The following is a 19,842-nucleotide window of genomic DNA, read 5'->3' as shown; positions in this document are numbered from 1 at the left end:
TATCTCCATACTTTCCCACATCTGAACCACTAGTATGAACCAAGCAGAACATTTAGGAACACTTTGCCAATTAGGAAAGCCTAGAGCAAGCTAATTCATCTATCACTTGGCTAATACTGTGCCAGTAATGTAATATGTAATTGGATGAAAAACCTCTTTCTTATGCCTCAATCCACGACTTCTTCACTGTTACACTAAATTGCAAAAAACACGTTTGTTTGACTGGAGCAAATGTGGGGCTGCTACAAATAATAAAATGGGAAAAAATGTTTCTCATACTTTTTGAGGAGCATTTGTTAGGTAGCACTCACCACCTATGTAGGACTCTATTAAAAGATTAAAGATACTGCATGGTAAAAAAAAAAGCTAACCATACCCACTTGATCAAAGCTGCCCACTGACCTTTCAATTATTGCTGCACTTTAATACTACTTATCCTTCAGGTATCTTAAATTTGAATGCTGCAAAAAGGAAAACCAAACAAAAAAACCCACCTTAGTCTGACCAAAAAAAAAAAAAAAAAAAATCTAAGTGTTACTACTCCTTATTTGCAGCATAACACCTACTCAATCATACGACAATTAAATATAACTAGATAATGGAGGCATGTATTTGACCCAAATAATTATTTCCCATATCACTGGAAATTATGTAAAAGTCTTCAGTGAAAAAAATATTAAACAAGACAAGAAAAAAAAAAATCACAAAATTCACTTCTTTCCATTTTCCAGTCAGTTAAATACATATATTAAACTACAGTGAATCCACACATTGGATGTGAGCTTTCAACTGAGCTTCTAAGCAGTTACATAACAAAGATTATAGTATTAGTTAACTTTCTCAGTTGAGAAAACCATCTTGGCAAATCTTTGAGACTGTATTAAATCTTAAAATTCTAGAATCAGAGCTGTTGTGTATGATGGCACCTGTGGGGGAAGAAGAAAAAAAACCATAAGGGTTTCTTCTGTTTTCCTTTATACAAAAAAAAATTTCATCTGGGGAGCCCACAGATAAATGTACTAATTAGTACCTAGTCATTTTTGCTAACTGATTATCTCAATGGCAGACAGTTAATCAAATCTCAGTCATATGTATACACAGAGAAAAAGTAGGAATCAATTTGATCTAATAATAATGATTTGGACTCTGAATTCTCTTTTCACAACTAGTGAAACACATCTGCTTGCAATCTGGCATTCCTTCAAGATTAAGGTAAAAAGCTTGATATTCCTATACTTTCTGCTCCTCTGAATGAAATCTTCAAAATGCTTAAATCTTTTTAAATTATTGTTTCAGAACTTGGTTCTTGTGAATTTTAATAAGAAACAGAAAACTCAATACTTTGAGAATCTGGGCCTTAATAACAAGAAGGAAGACGACAATTGGATAAAAAGGGAATGTCAGTAGTAATACTGAAAGGATAGAGACAGTGGAGGGAAGTGAAGGAACACTAACCCACTCTACTGCTGACCCAAGCCACCATCACTTCACTAAAATGCAGAGAACAGTATTATTAATAGGCTTCAGATATGCCTTAGGAAAAAGGCTGCAGGAAAAGACATTGACATTACCTAGGGACTGCTTTCTAACCAATTTCTCTCACACACTTAACAACTGAGGGATACAAATACCACAATTATGCTATCTCTTTCAAATTGTTACAAACTCTTGGCTGTATTTCATTTAAATACTGAACATACAGTGTATCAATAAGCCTCCAAGACAGCAATTAAGAATGCTCTCATATCCAGAGATGTATGTGTGATTTAGTGAAGAATTCATCTGGTTACAGTTTGGTCAGCATTCTTCATGAAAAATCCTAGTCTGTTTTGTCTTTAAATTATCCTTGGTGAGAAGATCTTTTTCTTTCCCTTGATTAGCATCACTTTGTCCAGACTCATCAAATTCACCTTTCTAATAACCGTGAACACTAGAGCAATTCAGCTATAACTGCATATCTATATAAGATACTTCCACTAAGTATGTTCTAATACGTTTGAAAAGGTAAATTTCGCAAGAAGAGTAACTTCAGTTGCTCACATTTTTAGTAAGCAGTGTGTTAAAACTTGCGTGCTACTCACAAAATCTTAGCAAGAACAACTCTATCTAAGGATTGACTTCTCTAGTTCACCCTTTCCACTCTAAATACAGCACTGCTAATTCACTCAAATAATACTCCCGTGTGCTATTACTATCTTAGGATGCAGGAGACTAATATACAAAATCTGGCTGCAACACTAGAGATTTAGCAATTAGTCCAACCAATTCAGAGAGTTTAATTCATTTCCAACAGTCCAAATAACATAGGATTAAAAAAAGATGCCTTGATCCTTGGAGATGGAAGCACTGGTTTAACAACTGTATGAAAATAAACCTCAACAATTTGTAACATTTGCACATAAGACAACACTGCAAATGTTGTTTGATTACATTACCAGAAGACTCTTAGAGCATCAATCTTTATCCATCCACAGAGAACACAAGTGCAAAATATAAGCATTTGCTTGGTGAAACTGAAAGACAATCCCTTTGATGCTTCACAGCCAGCAATTCCCCCCTCTGCATCAGCTCATAATTGAAAATTACAGAAAACACTGGCATCATACTAGTCAATATTTTCAGCTTAGGTGAAGAAACACTCCTTTAGAGGGACCAATATTCTGTTGAAGATGACCAAGTACTAGATTCTCCCTGGAGGAGATAAATAATTAAAAAAACTTGGTTGAGTTTTACATTTGCTGCATAATGGATCTTTGCCCAATTCTCACAGCAGCTGCAGTGGTGTCAGCAGGAAGAGAACACCATTTCATACATGATTTTCTTGAAGAATATAAATACTATCAAGGAAGCCAAGTACTGTCTGTTGGTAAGCTTCCAGAAAGCATTAATTTCTCTTTCGGTTAAATCCCTACATGAAATAGTTATAAATAGCTGGAGTAACAAAGTTACTCTAAGAGCTGACAAACTCCAAAAGATTGTATTTGAAGATAAAGCTAGCAAGCAAAGGATGAACATTGTGAATGTAGAAATAAGCACACAGGATTTTATCATTTGACAACAAATCTTTTTTTACTTAATCAGTACATGCTGTTTCACAAAATAGGCTTCAAAATCTTATCCATTGTTTTCTATGTAGCTATTACTTCCTTCAAAGTAGCTATGGACATTTGGAAGCTCTTTGAAGCTCCACAGAAAGTCTTTCAGGTTTCAGCTCTCTAGTACCAGGATAAGATGAGGCAGATTCTTGGACAACTACGATTAGCAGCTAAAACTCCTGACATAGTTTCAGGATATGTAAATACAAACCTTCCCTACAACCTTTTAAGGAAGCCAACATTCAGCAGTTGCAATTACTTTTGAGGTTGCGTGTGCTACTTTTTCAAACATTTCATCATTTTTTTAAATCTTCCCCCTGAAAGGACACTGCTGACTGACAAAACTCGTGTTTCACAGCACAGGTAAGTAGGAACCAGAAATAACTGAGGATGTTGTACTTCTCCCTGCAAGCTTTTTACCACAAAATATATTGTTGTATTCCTTCCTTCCTTGCTGTATGTAAACCAGCAGCAAGTCTGCTTGTCTATTAAAGAGTGTCTCTGACAGTTATCAGCAATAAACTCATTTGCACAACATTTAAAAAGACAATGACTTGGAAAAGCTTAAATCCCTAAGATGTTTCTCAACCAAGTCCAGGTCCATGCCTGCTGTTGAGCTAGTGATAGTAAGAGACTGCCTATCATCCATTCTGACACATACACTTGGCTTCTAACAAGATTTCAGAGTGAACCAGGTAGCCTAAAAGCATTGTACAAAATACAAGAATTTACAAATTCATTTGGACAACTCTTTAAGGGAAAATACATAGAAGTAAAATTGTAATGACCACAGCATTTTCACTCCTACTGACACTGAAAGGCTGTGATAAATATTTGATACTGACTTCAGACACCATCCCAGATTGACTTTGGAAGAAATACGAACAATGCTTAGCCTGCAGTGATAAACCAGGGAACAACCAAGGCTCCTTATTCCCAGCTTTACAAGAGTACCATAAGTCTAGAAATTCTCAAGGTTGGTTTTTGTTCTTGTATTACAGGATTAAAACTTGTATTACAAGTCTTAAAACTAGAATGGAAAGCAGTCATAAAAATATTGGAGGAAATGCAGTTTGAAGAACCACAATCATGGAACCACCTGGATTCAGCTGTAATTGCAGTCAAGCTCTACAAATATTCAAGTTCAAAAATATTCCTTTTAAAAAGCACATCCTGTAAGCAATTTCTAGTGCTAACTGCTTACCTCATTAAAGCATAATTTATTCTACTGATGTTGAAGGTAAACTCCTCAAAACAACTGCACAGACATAAATGGAGACTGTGGATATTTCAGGGTAAGTCCTCAGATAGAAAACTGTCTCCAGACAGGTCAACTGATTTGTTCTGTCTTGCTTTGAAATACAAGAAAAGTTGTTAGATATCAATATCCAAAGGTAAGGCACATCAACCTCCTAGTAATAACTGACCTACTTCCCAAGTTCTAATTTAACATTGGTAATAGGTTCTGCAGCTGAGTTAACTTGCTCTAGCAAATGAAGTAACAGCTCTGCCTAAAAATTTTAGATAGTAAAACTCAAGGGAAAAAACACCACAACAAAAACAAACAAACCCCAACCACCTCACCTTAAATACTCACTAGTGGATTAAAATACAAAATCTTTTGCAAGGTGTTTTCTTTGTGCTTAGACTTTTTGAATATAGCCATAGAACTACTACCTTCACTGCTCACCCTCATTTTGTGTGCAATAAAGAAAAAGTTGACTCACATCAGTTTTACTCCATCTCAGGTCCTACAGTTTATAAATGGTGAAATATCAGCACATTAAGGTATCTAGTTGCCAGATACAAACCACATTTACTCATTTTTACCACTAAAACATTCTGAGAATTAAAACAATGGCTTTCTGAGAAGTGAAACATGTGGGAATGATCACTACTAATAACCAACTGGGCACACAATCAACTTCATGCCTGTAAGAATTAAATACAGTTGGATTGCAATTGCATTTGCTGTATTAAAAAAAAAAAAGTACTGGCTCCTATACTTCTTGCTAAATTCTACACACTGTTCTGAGATGTCTAAACTCTTACTTCAAAAAAGTTTTTATAGTTGTAGTAATCACTGACAAACAAGAAAACTAGCACTTAACAAAACCGAAATTATCTCCCCATTCTACCTTTCCCACCCTGCTTATCTTATCAGTGTCTGAGAAATACTGTTGTAATTTAGATACTTCCAACTGGCAAAGTATAGACCAAGAAATGCTGAACAATACTATGTTCAGTGAAAACAATGAAGTTACTTAGTTAAAATAAATTAGTCAGCAAAGGCTAGATTAGAAAAGAAGTGAGGATAGTGGAAAGGATTTTACTGAAATGTAAGTACCTTCCTGTGCTTAAAATTGTGATCTTGAGAAACTCTTGCTCAACTGCCTTGCCAAAGGCGCTTCCCTTGTTTGAACTGAAAAGTTCCAAATTTGTCTAGAATTGCATCTTTCAACATGCCCAGAGGCATTTTAGTCCTGACAGAAACAAGGACTCAGCATCTAGAGCATAACCAAGTTCAAACAATAAAGAGAAACCAGGCATTCTTCTGCCCTAGACAACTCAGAGGTTAGTTTCTAACTAAAGTAACTATAAGCATGAATTGACAAGTTTCCATTCATTGACATTCTCACCCACTCCTATGCACAAGAGTTCTCAGGAAGAAACCAAAGCACAACGAACGCACAGAATATTCTCATCTCCTACATGCCAGTGAAGGGGATCACTCTTTCCTATGTAACTGCCAAGTGATTACAGCTGTCATCCTAAAAGAATAAGGCTGAGGTTCAAACCTTCCTGTCTGAGAATTCATACCATTCAAGAGTCTCTGGAGAGCGCTGTAACTTCCAGCTAAATTATCCCATAAGCTTCACCTAGTTTTCTTCCCCTCCCAATAGTGTTGATTCACCAGTTCAGAGCTCAAGACTAATCTCGAAGATGGCCACACAGATTTGGGGGTCAGAGTCACCTGCTCCAGAGACTGTTTCTTTTAACTCAATATCTATTATAATTTTACACTAAATAGCTCTTTAAAAGGAAGATAGAACTTACCTGGTTCTCAATCAGAATAGAGCACTTACCTTCAAGAGACGATCCTAAAAGGAAAACTGCTTCTTACAGTTCTGATAAGGCCTGAGATTTTTACAGTAGTGCCTGTCGTCAGTACTTTCCCATTGCCTAATCCCCGTAAGATCATACAAGCTGCATGTCAAGTGTACCAACATTAGGTGGCTTCCTGCTAAGTGCACACACTGGTTTGGATCCTGTTCTAAACTAACTCTCCTAGGCAAAGTCTTACTTTTCAGGTTATTCAAATTAGATCTAGTAAAAGATGTAAGTATAAGAATTTAAATTCAATATCCATCTCACTGCACTGCAGACACTTAATTTCTAGCTATCTGTTTCTGATTTAACAACTTATTAAGTATATATTCTATACTTATATAAAATAAGTAATGGATGCGAGGAATTCTGTTGGAATTTCACTTCTGCATTACCTAAGCTTGATTTTAGATGTAACGCTCCACTAAAATGTTCTATAAATAGGCAATATTAAATTAGTCCCACATCTACCTTTCCTCTTAATTAAAGGAATGTATCATAAAATATTAAGAAAAATTAAATTCAATTTTCAGTGAAATGGTAACACTGCTAGTTAAATCAGGTAAACAGTAAAAGCTAAAAAAAGTACAACCTAGACATCAGTTAAGCACTTCAGCCAAGAAAAGTGTGGCACGGATTATTGAAATTGTGGTAGCACATCTGAATGTCCGCTTACAGCAAAGCGCCGATGCAGAACACACTGTATAAACACCAAAACTGTCCCCAACTAAAATATTTTATTTAGCTCAACCTCTAAGCAGTCAAGTGTTGCATTAACACTGCACTGTAGTCCATAAAGCACTACCAATCTGGCAATGACTTCATATATGGAATGACATTAAGTATAATTGACAATACTTTAAGTATCATATTGTTGATATGCCTTCACATTAGTCATTTATTATCAAATTTTGAATACCTAACAATTAATCATTATAGACCGTACACTGACATACGTACCATGAATAAGCCTAGGACCCTAAGGTAATGGATCATATCACTGAACACAATTGCAGATTTTTAAGGTGTCAACCAAAAACATGTTTATCCTGTTTCAGGTTAAATACACTGACAGGTGCAAGAGACATGAGATTTAGAAGTCATTAATCTCATGGAAACATTCCCTAGTGTACTAGTTAAAAAAAAAATCACTAGAACATTTCTTTGGATTATTGTGGATTCACGTTCTTACTGATCTTCTCAACGTGGCTCAGTAGTTTCAACAATGCAGATGGATTGTATGGGAAAAGATTTCTTCTCTGCAACCTAGAAATAGCTTTTTGCAGTTCTTCCAAACATTTTGTTGATTTGTAAAGCATTATTCTTGGGGGAATGATGTTATCCAAAGACGTCATACAAGTCAAACAGCATGAGGTATTAGATCCCTTTTGTTTCAGGGGCAACACTTCAGACCTGAGTGTATTCTGTTTATCATCTGTGTAGCTGCAACCAGTTTCTCTTACCCTGGTCTCACCCTCATTATTTAAAGGCACCTGCTTTGTGTTTACCAAGCACTCTTTTCCATCTGATTCTAATTCAGAGTCTTCTGAGCTGTCATAATGAACAAGGCCTTGAAGAGAACCCAGCAGAGATGTACTATCAGTGCATATCAATGAGTTAGACTGGTTAGACTTGGCAACTTCATTATCACCTTGCTCTGTTGTAAACACTAAGTAATTGTGAAAAGAAGCCAAAGATATCAGAGTCTGTGGTTCTGGTTCACAAGCAGCATTTTGCAAACTCTCATCAGTCATACAGCTTTGTTTTTCTTGATGGGGAGGCTTGACAGAAGAAATTGATTGAAAAGTGCCATGTTTGGCATCAAAATGGTTACAGACATCTACAAACTGATGCCAATCTTTTCTAAGAAGCTTTAAGTACCTTACCAAGTACTCCAGAAAGCAAGTTTCTGATGAAATCAAAAAATCTAGAAGTACTGTGGAATCAAATGTGATTTTTTCCAGAAAAAATAAAAAGACACAGTGAGGATTACATCCACTTGCATGCGTAAGGAAGTTCCAGGTTTCCTCCTCTTTTTGGCTTAAGTTATCAGCAGTATCATGCCGCAACCTGAAAAGTAAGTCATGAAATAGATTAAATTCCACGGAAGTTTACAGTTTTTAAAAAAACAGGTATGTCCAGAAAATGGTATTCTTGCTCTTTCTTGATTTTGTCAAGAAGTGAAAACCAAAAAAGAAGTTTTTATATTATAAAGAATTAACGCAGGTGGGGCTAGGAGATCAGACAGTTTGGGAAGCCAAAGCACTTAAAGCAGGCCTCTTAAACAGCATTCCTCCTTAGGAAACATTCTGGAATAAACAAAGTTACTTACAATACATGAATTGTTACTTTAATGTTTTTGTACACCCGAACATAGGTTAACTTTCAGGATGCTAAGCACATTGGAGAAGAGTGGTTTACTTTTATTTAGGTGTCTAAGAAGAATTGTGTGTATCCAAGATACTACTTACAATATCTTCACATTTGAAGCTTGAGGGACCTTTTATAAATTAGGATAAAATCTTGTACGGCAATTTAAACAATGAAGCAGTGAATGTCCAGGACAAGTTCATGAAGAACACATATCAGTTGTTAGCAATAACAGTTTTTATTAACTAGCTAGAATTAACATGGGTCCAATCCTTAGAGGGCTACTTTTCCAGAAGTCCCTGAATTCTTGAAGTTTCATTATAATATCCCATTCTTGTCAAACTCTCAGTGTTGAAAGAAAACAGTCTTGCCTTTTATCTGTGTCTAACCACTGTTTTAGATTGTGAAGTCAATTATTCTGAATTACAGGATATAATAAAGTATTTAATAGGAAACTGTTGCACAACTCCCTCATTTCAATCCAAAAAACACTTAATCAAAATATCAGCAGAGTTAACTGCTCTTACACCACACATTATTACATTGTCCTGAGGTTTGTTTGTTTTTTTTAATTATTAAAAATATTTTTTCTTTATACAAAAGTAATCAATGGAAATATTATGTATATCACAATAACCTCACTAAATTACAATTCTTCATAGTTCTGTCAAATAAAATGTACACTAACCTATCAAATTTTAAATAAACAAGTAATAAAGCTTTAGCAGCTTCCCACATATCATCATCTTGCTCTATGAAAACCAAGGAGAGCCATTCACAGTGATGTACAACTGGGTGAAACTGTGGGGAGGACTCCAGATGACTCCTCCAGAATATCAACAGCTGGGACATGGAACTCTGAAAATCTCCTGAAAAGAAGAAGTAACCATGAATTTTGCTATACATTTTTTGCTACTAAACAACATACATTTTTTATTTTTTAAATTAACAGTGCATAACAGTTCATGAATGCGTTTATCATTCCTTAGCTCAACTGATTTAACACAGCATCAAATTTTATAATTAGCTCTTGCTTCTTAGTACCAGACAAATCAAGAAATATTTTGCAGAAAACCATAAGCAGTTATCTAAACTTAAATTCAATGTGAATGGCTACTCTATTAAACTCTAAACATACCAATGTTTAGATGCCAATGTTAACAACTACAAGTAACCTGCAGAAAATTCATTTACTCATTAGGTACAGGACTCCCCCCCAAGACAGATAAAACTTAAGGACACAATTCATTCATCTAACAGCATTCTTCATTTCCTTGGAGTTCAAGGAAGAATAATCAGAGGTGACCTAGAAAGTTCTGGGTACAACAGGGTGAATCCTCTCACATCTCAGCTTGCAGACTAATGAACAAGATTACACCTCCAAAAATTTGCATATATCAGGAAACCTACAAAAATGTGACTACACCTACACAGCTGGGATTTATACTTCCCTTTCGCTCCCCAATTAGGTAGCTTCATTGGTACATCACAAACTAAAGAAAGGTGAATTACAATCAAGTCAATGCCACAGATGTAACGATCCAATCTGAGCACTTTGCCGAGATGTCATCTCAGGTAGTTCTTCTCGTATGAAATAAGAATACAATTGTAAAGTTTTGACAGGATTGAAGCTACACCCCCCCAGTGTGATTCACTGTAGAAATTAACTGCAATGATCTATAGTTGATGGGAATAAATTCTCATTTCTACAATAAAACAAAGTATGAAGCTTGTAGTATAGCCATATTCTTTATGAAATAAATTCTTCATGAATGATGCATGTTTTCAAGTACATACAGGCTTGGGATAAAGGTACCTTCATGAGATGGTCTAAAATCCTTGCTGGAAGGATTAATGTAAGCAGCGATTTTCCTGCAAATCTTCATTTTTCCCCTCCCTCTAAATACTGCACTCCTGGATGCGAAGAGCACCTCAAAATTTATGCCATTTTAGTGCAGTAGCTTACTATAACTTTGTATTCCTATGACAGACTCTTTCCCTTAAGTCAAGAAACTTACCTCTTCAATACTAATGACATACTATAAAAAGATTCTTTACGTCTGAACGTAGGTACCCGTTTTTCATGTAGCACAGCATACTTTCAATGTTTAGAGAACAGAAAAAATATAGTGACATATATCTTTACCCCAAAGGTGCTCCTTAAGTAAGAACCCTAATGCTGCTGGAAGTACACTATGGCTTGAAGAGCACAGGTGGATCATTTATATAAACAGTGATTACTGTTTTTGAAAGATTTCTTGCAACTTTGGAATCAATTTTACTTACCACATCATTATGTGGTTTTCCTTAATATTTAACTTTAAGATTTGCTTTTCCTCTTAACAAATAATAGGAACAGCAAATTATCTTTGTTATTGATAGTTACTATTCAGACTGAAACTCTTCTCTATAAATCAAAGCTATCTGGAAATTACTCTCAAAATTGAAATGCATTAAAGTTAAGCCACTGTAATTCATGTTAATAAAAAGGTAAGATCAACCAGCTTCCCGGAAAGGAAGTTAGCATATTAAAGCATTTTGGTGCTTGTTTTAACCACTTAATTTAATGTCACTAAAATAGAAGCACCATTCCTTTCAACTTGAAATTCCTCTTGACAGTTGGGGTATTTGAATCTCATTAAAGAACTCATTTTTGTGTCATGAATCTGGAAAAGAAAGGAGAATTTTTTCTTTGAGAAAGAATTTTCATAGAGACCTAAAAAATAGATTTAACCTACATTTTTTCTATTCACTTGTTCTTAGACAATCTCAGTCTCTATACATTTTCCAGAAGGTGGACCATAAGTAAAATATTCTCTACAAATACTTAAAAAACTCAAAGAACGCAACTGGCATCACAAATGTAACATCTTCCAAAACCTGGAAAAAGTGTCAGAAGCTGTCTTGCAGAAGTCCGTGCCTCTTTTGCACAGTCAGATGAATTAAAAATTGATTTTATGCTTGCTATGTAATGTAGAAATATAAAAAGTAAAATAACATTTACATCTAGAACTTGTATTAAAATGCCTCAATAGATTTAAGATGCTGTAAAATTTCATCCTTGTTTAAAAAGAAAAATAAATTATTTTTTACTTTTTGCCACATCATCAATTGGCTGACAATAAGGAAGACCCATTCTCGCTTGTATTTGACTAGAAACACTGCTGCAGAACTGCCTTTCCATTTTTGCCACGAAGCCTGTAATCTGGGACAGCAAACTGCTTTGATCATAGAATTTGCACATCCACGTTCACATGGCTTAGCATCAGAAGATGTGCATCATGTGCCTCTCAGAGGTGAAGAGGCAAGTGGAAAGATGGGATTCCAGGGGCGTTTCTCAGGCAAAAAGCCTCACCCCACCGCTTCAATATAGCATGGAAGACTACTAACTGGCTACACCAGCGTGACACAGAAACGTGTCCTCTTCCGTCAGGAACGCAAGTCACATAGCATTCCCTTGCCATCCCACTGCCTGCCTTGTGGCATAGCCTTAGCGCAAGAGCCAGATCTGCTCTTCTACTAATCTAATTCGTCTATTCAGTAGAACAAACATACTCAAGTAAGCAGGTATGAAAAGTATGCCTAACACCTACTAATTCAAAGAACTAGACCTATAAGTCAGGGTGAAGAACACAACCACTATACTCTGCCAACTCCCATAATTTTCCTGTCTTTTACTTTACAGCTTCATTATTTTTACCTTTTCTACCACTGCTGGTTTTTGCCCTATTACATTATTTGTCTGACAGTAATGCCTAGTACCTTCAACCAAGATAATGGCACTTGCAGGTCTACCTCCACATTAGAAAACAGAAAGAGTTACCTGCCGTTCCTTGTAGTTCTCCACCCCAAATAGAGTAGATGCTTGTGCTATGGGCTCTCTTCTTTTCCAGCTGGGGAAGAGTTTGGTGTTCCCAAGCTGGCTCAACTATTTCAAATATTAACACGTGTTCTTAACAGGAAAAGTTTTCAGGCCCAAATGCAACTTTTTCAAGCCCCCCATATTGCAGGGCTAAGGATACGATAAAATGCAAGGAGACAACTAATTAGGCAGGATGCAGTGATAGCAGGCTTCCTGGGTGGGTCTTCTCTTTCCTCCCTCCCACCACCACTAATTCAGCTGAATTCTATTTACAGTCTTAATGAGCTGCGACTACAAAATCTGAGAGCTTTAAAACTCTTGCTGCTTAATGAACAAAACTGAAGGAGACTATTACCTTTGATTTCAGCTTCTGTAGCAGAGTTCTGAAACTTGAATTCCAGTGCTTTAAGCACAACCAGACTTAAGGCTCTGAGAACAGTTTGGTCAGAACCACCTCGAGCATCATCTCCAGGAGAAGCTTCACTGCCTCCAAAGTAGCTGGCCTTTTCACTGAGTGGGATCTGATTAAGCCAAGTCAAATTCACAACCTGCAGAACAGCATTACTCAGTGCAAGCATATCCTCATATAAAGATGGGTTTTGTAAGAACAGTGATCCACTCTTAGCATCTTCTCTAGACTTGTAAAGGACACATTTTTTAAGGAGCATAATGAACTTCTTCTTGATTAAATAGTGAATTGGTGAGCTAATGAGGTTCAGGACATAAGAAACTTGCAAAAACAATACTCTCTGGCATCTGAGCGGTAGTTCTAATTCGATTCTGGAAGCCAAAAGTGCTTCAAGCAGATCTATAAAACTGATCAAATTGTTTACAGCTTCAGAATAAGTTGAAGTATAGTGGTGACTGTCAAAATGATGGAACAGAATGGAATTATAAAATCCTTCAAGCACAGCATCAAGAGGAGCCAACAGCTTCTTCAAAATACCTACAGCAACAAGAAGAACGTTATGGAGTTGGAGTGTAACACAGTCAGCTAAATCATCAAATAAGCAGAAAACAGGTGATTGTGACTATTCTCGGTTTTTAAACATCTTTAAACCACTACATCGTTAATAGTACTTTGTCACCTTCTTTCTAACAAAGAAAATCGGTGTTCTTTAGACAAGCTGCTCTAGATGAGATTACAAGTAACATTCCTCCCCCTAGCGGGCACTCGTGTTTCGGTAACATCATAAAATTGCTACAGTACCTGCTTTGGGTGAAAATTTATCTTTCAGTATGTCCTTGATAATAGTTGTAAGAGTCCACAGACATTCTGCTACCTGGGTATTCACAGGGAATCCTGAAAGAGTCTTCAGACTAAAGGTGAGCCAGGTGACATTTAATGCATTCTAAGAAAATTAGTTCAAAAAACAATCATGTATGCTTTACAATTGCTATGCAAATTAAATCATAATACAATAATTCAAAATTGTACATTAAAAAGATTCAAACATAGGCATAGACAAAACACAGGGAGAAACAATGTATCTGTCCAGTGCCTTAAGTATGTAGGCCTCTACTTACAAACATGAAGTCACATACACATGCAACAGAAGTTATCCATGTTTTCCAGACAGGGAAAACCAAACCTCCTAATGTCATGTGACCTACCTAAAATCAGGTAATACTGTAGACAGACCATATCTGAATTCATAATTCCCAGACAACTTTGCAAGAAATATTACAAACATATTTCTGAGAGAAATCTATGTTTAGAGATGCTACTATGGAGGCTACAATACATATTCACCAAATATACAGCAAGTTTTCCAGACAGGGAAAACCAAACCTCCTAATGTCATGTGACCTACCTAAAATCAGGTAATACTGTAGACAGACCATATCTGAATTCATAATTCCCAGACAACTTTGCAAGAAATATTACAAACATATTTCTGAGAGAAATCTATGTTTAGAGATGCTACTATGGAGGCTACAATACATATTCACCAAATATACAGCAAGAAAACCTCAACTCAAGTAATTGGAATATTCAAACGAGAAAATACAGAAAAACATTTGATTAACTTTCAGTAAGTTATTACCTATTTTTATATATCTGCATCACCTAACAGATATCAAGTAACTGTAAAAATATTTTTAGTCTATTGGGTTTTTTTAAATACCTGTATTGCAACCTTAAAGAGAATATTTCTTGTCATCTAGACACATTTTACCTTGAAATAGTTTCATAAAATTCCAGATGTTTATATATAAAGATCTTCCACCTCACATTACAAACTTCTGTTACACATCTGAGCTCCTTTCTTTCTATACCCTGCCCCTCCTAACACACTTGAAGTACTCTCTTGGAATATTTATTACATATCTTTCCTATCCATCACTTAGAACCCAAAGCCCCTTAAGACACATTTCATGGGAGAACTATCACATAGTATTATCTTGTATAACCTTCACATTGTTCCTGATACTGGAGCTAAACACACTTCAACAAAACTGTGTGGCATTTTGAGGGGACTAACAGAGTCTGGATGCTGAACATCAGCTGACTGCAGATGTGCCTTTCGGAAAGCTAGAGCAGAGTAGATATGCAAGCAACAGATGGAGGAAAGGAGCAGTTCTGATGTTGCTCCGCGGGTCTACTTACAAAAGGAGCCTCTTTAGAAGTACTTTTAGATTTTACAGTAGTCATACAGTCACTGCTTTCGTACCATATAAACACTATAAAAACTTGGCTCTAGAGTCAAATGGAACAACTTGAAGGCACATATTCACTAAGTCATTTTTTTAAGCTGTGAAAAGTTATGCCATACTCACCTCTTCCTTCAGCTGGAAATACACAAGAGATGCTAAACTTTTTGAAGCCATGTGAGATAACAGCTGATCATAACTACCGAGCAGACAAATCTGCAGACAAATAGAAAGAAAAAGTATCTAAGGCATGTTCCTTCTTTTTCTGTTTTTTCCTCCTTTCACAAAAATCTTTCAAAAGATTATAAAAGCTTACCAATTTCGAGTCAATTTTTGCCTCCTTCAGAAGACGGACAAAGATTTCACAGTACTTCTGTCTCATATTGAATTCAATTTCCTGGGACTCCACTTTAGCAACCATCACCTTGATCAAGGTTAACTGAAGCAGCATCACTTCCCGTGGACAGAATGAGGAGTTCACGTTTGCAAAGCTATTTGATATATCACCTGTTGTAGGGACAACCGCATCTGATGTACCACTGTCCTGATGGCTCCTAGTGTCCTGATGGCTCCTAATACCACCATTAGTAGATGGGAGATGCATCCGATTACATGATTCATCTCTTTCTGGTGACTGCTCAACACACAGATTAAGTAAAGAGGTATAATAATGGCTTTCCTTTGCTAGTGGGATGCCTACCAGTACGTCCTTATACATCTGCTGCAGAAGAGAGATCTTCATTATGAGAACATTCAATATTCCAGAAAATGCCGTATGTCTTCACTGATTATTCATGGTCACTGCAAATCAGCTTCGAAGTTATTTTTATCCAGTAAGAGAAATAGAAGCACTATTAGGCATTTCTCTTCTAAGTTACCTAGAAATAAATATTTTGCTATTACTGAACTTAACAGATAACTAGAAAGATACCAAAGAACAACACATTTTTAGAGTTAACGCTACCATTATTCAACTTATTTTGAAAATACAAATTGACTGTTTAAAAACAGCAAGTGATAGTTGCACAAAACTGTCCCAGTAAAACATTAAAATGATACAAGAATTACCATGCTATGAAGAAGTTTACAGTTCCAATATTATACTACTGACACCAACATTAATTTGCTGGAACTAACAAAACCAAAGATGACTATTACCAGAGACTACATCTGAAAGATATGAGAACTTGGATCAAATCTTTCTCTACATTGCTAAAACTACTAAAACCTCATTTCTTTTGTGACAGATTCCTACAAAAACAGGCACAAAGTTTCAACTGCAAATTTTCATCTGAACTGGCAATGTTAATTGCTCCACTAAGGCTGGATATGGCAACACCTCTTAAAAAAACCCCAGAAACCAAAGGACAAGTCTTGTCTTCCGCTGCACGTAGGCTCAAGGTGACTAGCATGAATATACAGGAGGGGAGAACTTGGCTCTTAATTTAGTAAGGAGGACCAAATAATTCCTTTACGTCTACACATCTGCAGAACTCTTATTCTGAGCACCTACATCTTGAAACCCAAAACAGGTTTTCAGATAATGCAAAGGACCAACAATGCCACAGGGCTGGTCTCAAGGGCCCAGTGACTGAGAAGTTTAAAATTAAAAAAGACTTAAAAAACGAAGTGTAAAACTTATTAAAAGCCAATAAAAATACTTAACCATATTCAGGAAAGGTACATAAAAAAAATATCTTTATCACCATGCCAGTGGAAAATATCTTTCAATCACAACACTAGAACATTCACTATGACTTAAAAAGAAGAGCTATTAAGAATTCAAATCTCTCTTTAAAGTGTGAGCACCTAAGCACCCACAATTTTCTAACCATTATGTAAATGGCTAGTCAGGTCTCATATCTCCCAGAAAAAAAAAAGGATATACTTAAGAACATCAGGGTTTCTTTTTCACCTATATTAAGAGTGATGCTAGTCTATAATATTTATCTTTTTAGGACAGTTTTAACACATTCTCTAACCAGAACTCTTTTAATAAAAAAACCAAACAAACTCATTACCTTTATCTACTGTGAAGTTAGGAGTGGGACTTAGGTTGTTTATAGGAATTTTCTTTTTGCATGCTTTTTGGATCCCCATCTTTAAGTCCGGCATAATCAACCAGGTAGACCTCCAGGTAGACTCCTGAAGCCATTTGTCTGTAGTTGGCTTTTGTTTAACATTACCTTTCCCCTTTCTTACCAATGGAAGAAAACAGCTCAGTCTTCCAACTGGTAAGAAATTCTAAAGATCTTCCCAGCTATGTATCAATTACACCCGCATTTATCATCACACCAAATATTTTAAATTATTATTGCTTTTTAGCAGAATATTAGAAAACAATGAAACTATAAAATTCAGTATATGAGGCATTTTTGTTTTAGTTTATAATCTTCACAAGTTTTTAAAACACTATCAAACATTGAGAATTACACCTTCATTTTTACAATTTGATTTTTTAACTGCAACTGAAGTATGCATTGACAAAATGGCTTCCCAAAGGTACAAAGGATTAGGGGCAGACCAAGACATGCTACCCAGACTCCTCACTTCTTCCACCATCAGGAAGTATATTCCTTCAGAAGAGAATCTAAAATTAGAGAACAAGAAGTTGCCTGCAGGGAGTGATCTACAATTCACTCTGGTGTGGTATTTTTAAAGACACGTTCAGCAGTGACTGACCTGACAACTCCAAAATGTTATAGTATGTTCCTCACCTAACCCTCACCTGACAGAGCTAAGAACCCTTCCCCCATCCTTTCCTATACTCCAAATTTTTGATGTTAAGAATAAATCTGATACTTCAGACAACAAATTCCTTCATTTGCAGAATCTATTTGGAATTCTACTTGAGGTGGAAATTTATGACCTGAAACCTTGTAAAATTTCTTCAGAAATCACTCTGAATATTTTATATAGCTATTGCTCCTATCTTTGAGTTTTATTTCTTCCTAAATGAATACCTAATAAAGTAAAATTATCTCAACACATTTACTTCTGTGTTCAAGATCAACTTGAATTATCATCCTACATAGTAAATGAACAGATCTCTCATGCACAAATCCATACGCTACAGCAATGTTGTTAAGGCAGAAGAGATTTAGAACTCCTCTAGGACACGCACTATGAGATTTTACCTTCACCGCATGATATTGGTTGTGCTTTCCCTGATCCTACAATAATACATTTCTATTATACCATTAATTTGCAGAACACTTTACAAAAACATCTATAAGATATGTCTCACTCACACATGACAACAGTTCATGAATAGAAGTCATTAAAGAAGTGAAATGTGAGGGGGCTTATTTTGAAGAAATTTACTTCAAAGAGGGGTGAAATGTCAGACAATGACTAAATTTGTTTCAGACATAGTAAGAGAGCACAGTGAAAAGCTCAAAGCTTAAGAGTAAAGAAAAGCAATCATATTCATACACAAGAAATTACAAACTCCAACCCTTACTTGTATTATTTATTTGAGTTATTCATGACAGCACCTAAAAAACAATTAAGGTAATGCCTCACAGTGCCAGACTCCTGCATAAACAAAAAGAAAGAGTTCTAAAAACCTTATATATAGACTGATCAGGCAAAAGACAGAAAGGAAAATGATACAGGAAAAAACCAAATAAATATTTTGTTATACGTTATTTTCATGACTACTTTAGTTAGGCTTTAAAATCAAAACCAAAGTCACATGGAGCTGCAAACAGAATGAGAGAAGAAACTTGATGGAAATGAAACAAAAAACTGGATATGAAAACTCAGATGGCAGCTGAAGCCTATAAGGTTTAAGGACCATCATAAACCAAGCAAGTTTAAGTGGTTGCAAACGCCTCCAGAATATCCTAAATCAGAGTAATAAAATACATGTATTTCTATGAGGTGGCATACTTAATTTGGCACAAAGTCGTAGAAAGCGTTGATTTGACTGGACTAACATTGCCGCTATCACATTTTACTTTTTTTTACCAACACAAATGGCTTACGATGACACACAATTACTCAGAGATATTAGTGAAGAGGCATGATTAGAGAAAGCTATTATCAAGTCCCTATATCAGTCTTTCCCTGTTATATATTAAACATTAATTGCATGAGTAGCAACTGGGAGAAAACAAACTATCCAAAAAAACCTGTTTTCATTAAAAAATTAGATCAGATAAAGCAAAAGGAAACCACAGTCCATGACTTTTGGGTATGAGTCTGAAGGTTCTGGATCTCCTTACAATGCAATGGTTGAATCATTTAAGAAATAAAATATACTTTGGACTACTTGTACCTGCAATGACTTTGTAGGCTCATCTCTCAATAAAGAATATGCTTCCGCTCAGTGCTGAAATACTGTAAACGCCCCTAAATTAATGTCATTTCCTTCCAGAGGTTGCAGATAACCTCTGCTGCGAGCTGTCCAATCCCTGACTGTTAACTTTGACACCTAAGCATGCCAGATGCTTTATCTCCTCTCCTGCAAGCATCTTTAGCCACTAGAGACAGGACTAGACGGACCCGATCCGACCTCACTGGCCCCTCATTGTACCTCTCACACTGGCGTTTCAGAAATGCCAGCACCGGGTTGCGGGTAGGAAGACCTCGCCAAAAGCGACACTCTAGTCTGACAGGGGAGAGCCCCGCGCCTCCCGGCCTGCAGGCCCTCTCCCCCTTACCCTCCTCCAGAAGGCCCCGTCAGCCTCCACAACCCCCTCCCGCCGTCCTGAGTTCCAGCACTAGCCTGCTCGCCTCCTCACCCCC

The 19,842-nt window shown here is 36.3% G+C and overlaps 2 protein-coding genes across 2 annotated transcripts in view; both read right to left on the bottom strand.

The window, feature by feature from the left end:
• The window catches only part of CERS3 (ceramide synthase 3), a 48,309-nt gene extending 43,991 nt beyond the window's left edge, over nucleotides 1-4,318 (bottom strand). The window contains exon 1 of the mRNA XM_009289485.2: nucleotides 4,300-4,318. Within this exon, the coding sequence (XP_009287760.1) occupies nucleotides 4,300-4,304 (5 nt within the window). The 5' untranslated portion in view covers nucleotides 4,305-4,318. The remainder of the gene's footprint in view (nucleotides 1-4,299) is intronic.
• A 2,612-nt stretch (nucleotides 4,319-6,930) lies between these two features.
• Nucleotides 6,931-19,435, bottom strand: LINS1 (lines homolog 1). Its single transcript, XM_009289471.1, has 7 exons — nucleotides 19,373-19,435; nucleotides 15,407-15,968; nucleotides 15,217-15,306; nucleotides 13,646-13,787; nucleotides 12,791-13,381; nucleotides 9,262-9,442; nucleotides 6,931-8,273 (listed from the first exon to the last, which is right to left on the bottom strand). Exons 2-7 carry the CDS (start codon nucleotides 15,830-15,832, stop codon nucleotides 7,373-7,375), a joined length of 2,331 nt encoding a protein of 776 aa, XP_009287746.1. The 5' UTR covers nucleotides 15,833-15,968; nucleotides 19,373-19,435; the 3' UTR covers nucleotides 6,931-7,372.
• Between the last annotated feature and the right edge of the window lie 407 nt (nucleotides 19,436-19,842).

Source organism: Aptenodytes forsteri, unplaced genomic scaffold, assembly GCF_000699145.1.
Source record: "Aptenodytes forsteri isolate BGI_AS27 unplaced genomic scaffold, ASM69914v1 Scaffold605, whole genome shotgun sequence".
NCBI lineage: Eukaryota > Metazoa > Chordata > Aves > Sphenisciformes > Spheniscidae > Aptenodytes > Aptenodytes forsteri.
This window is presented reverse-complemented; position numbering and strand designations above follow the sequence as displayed.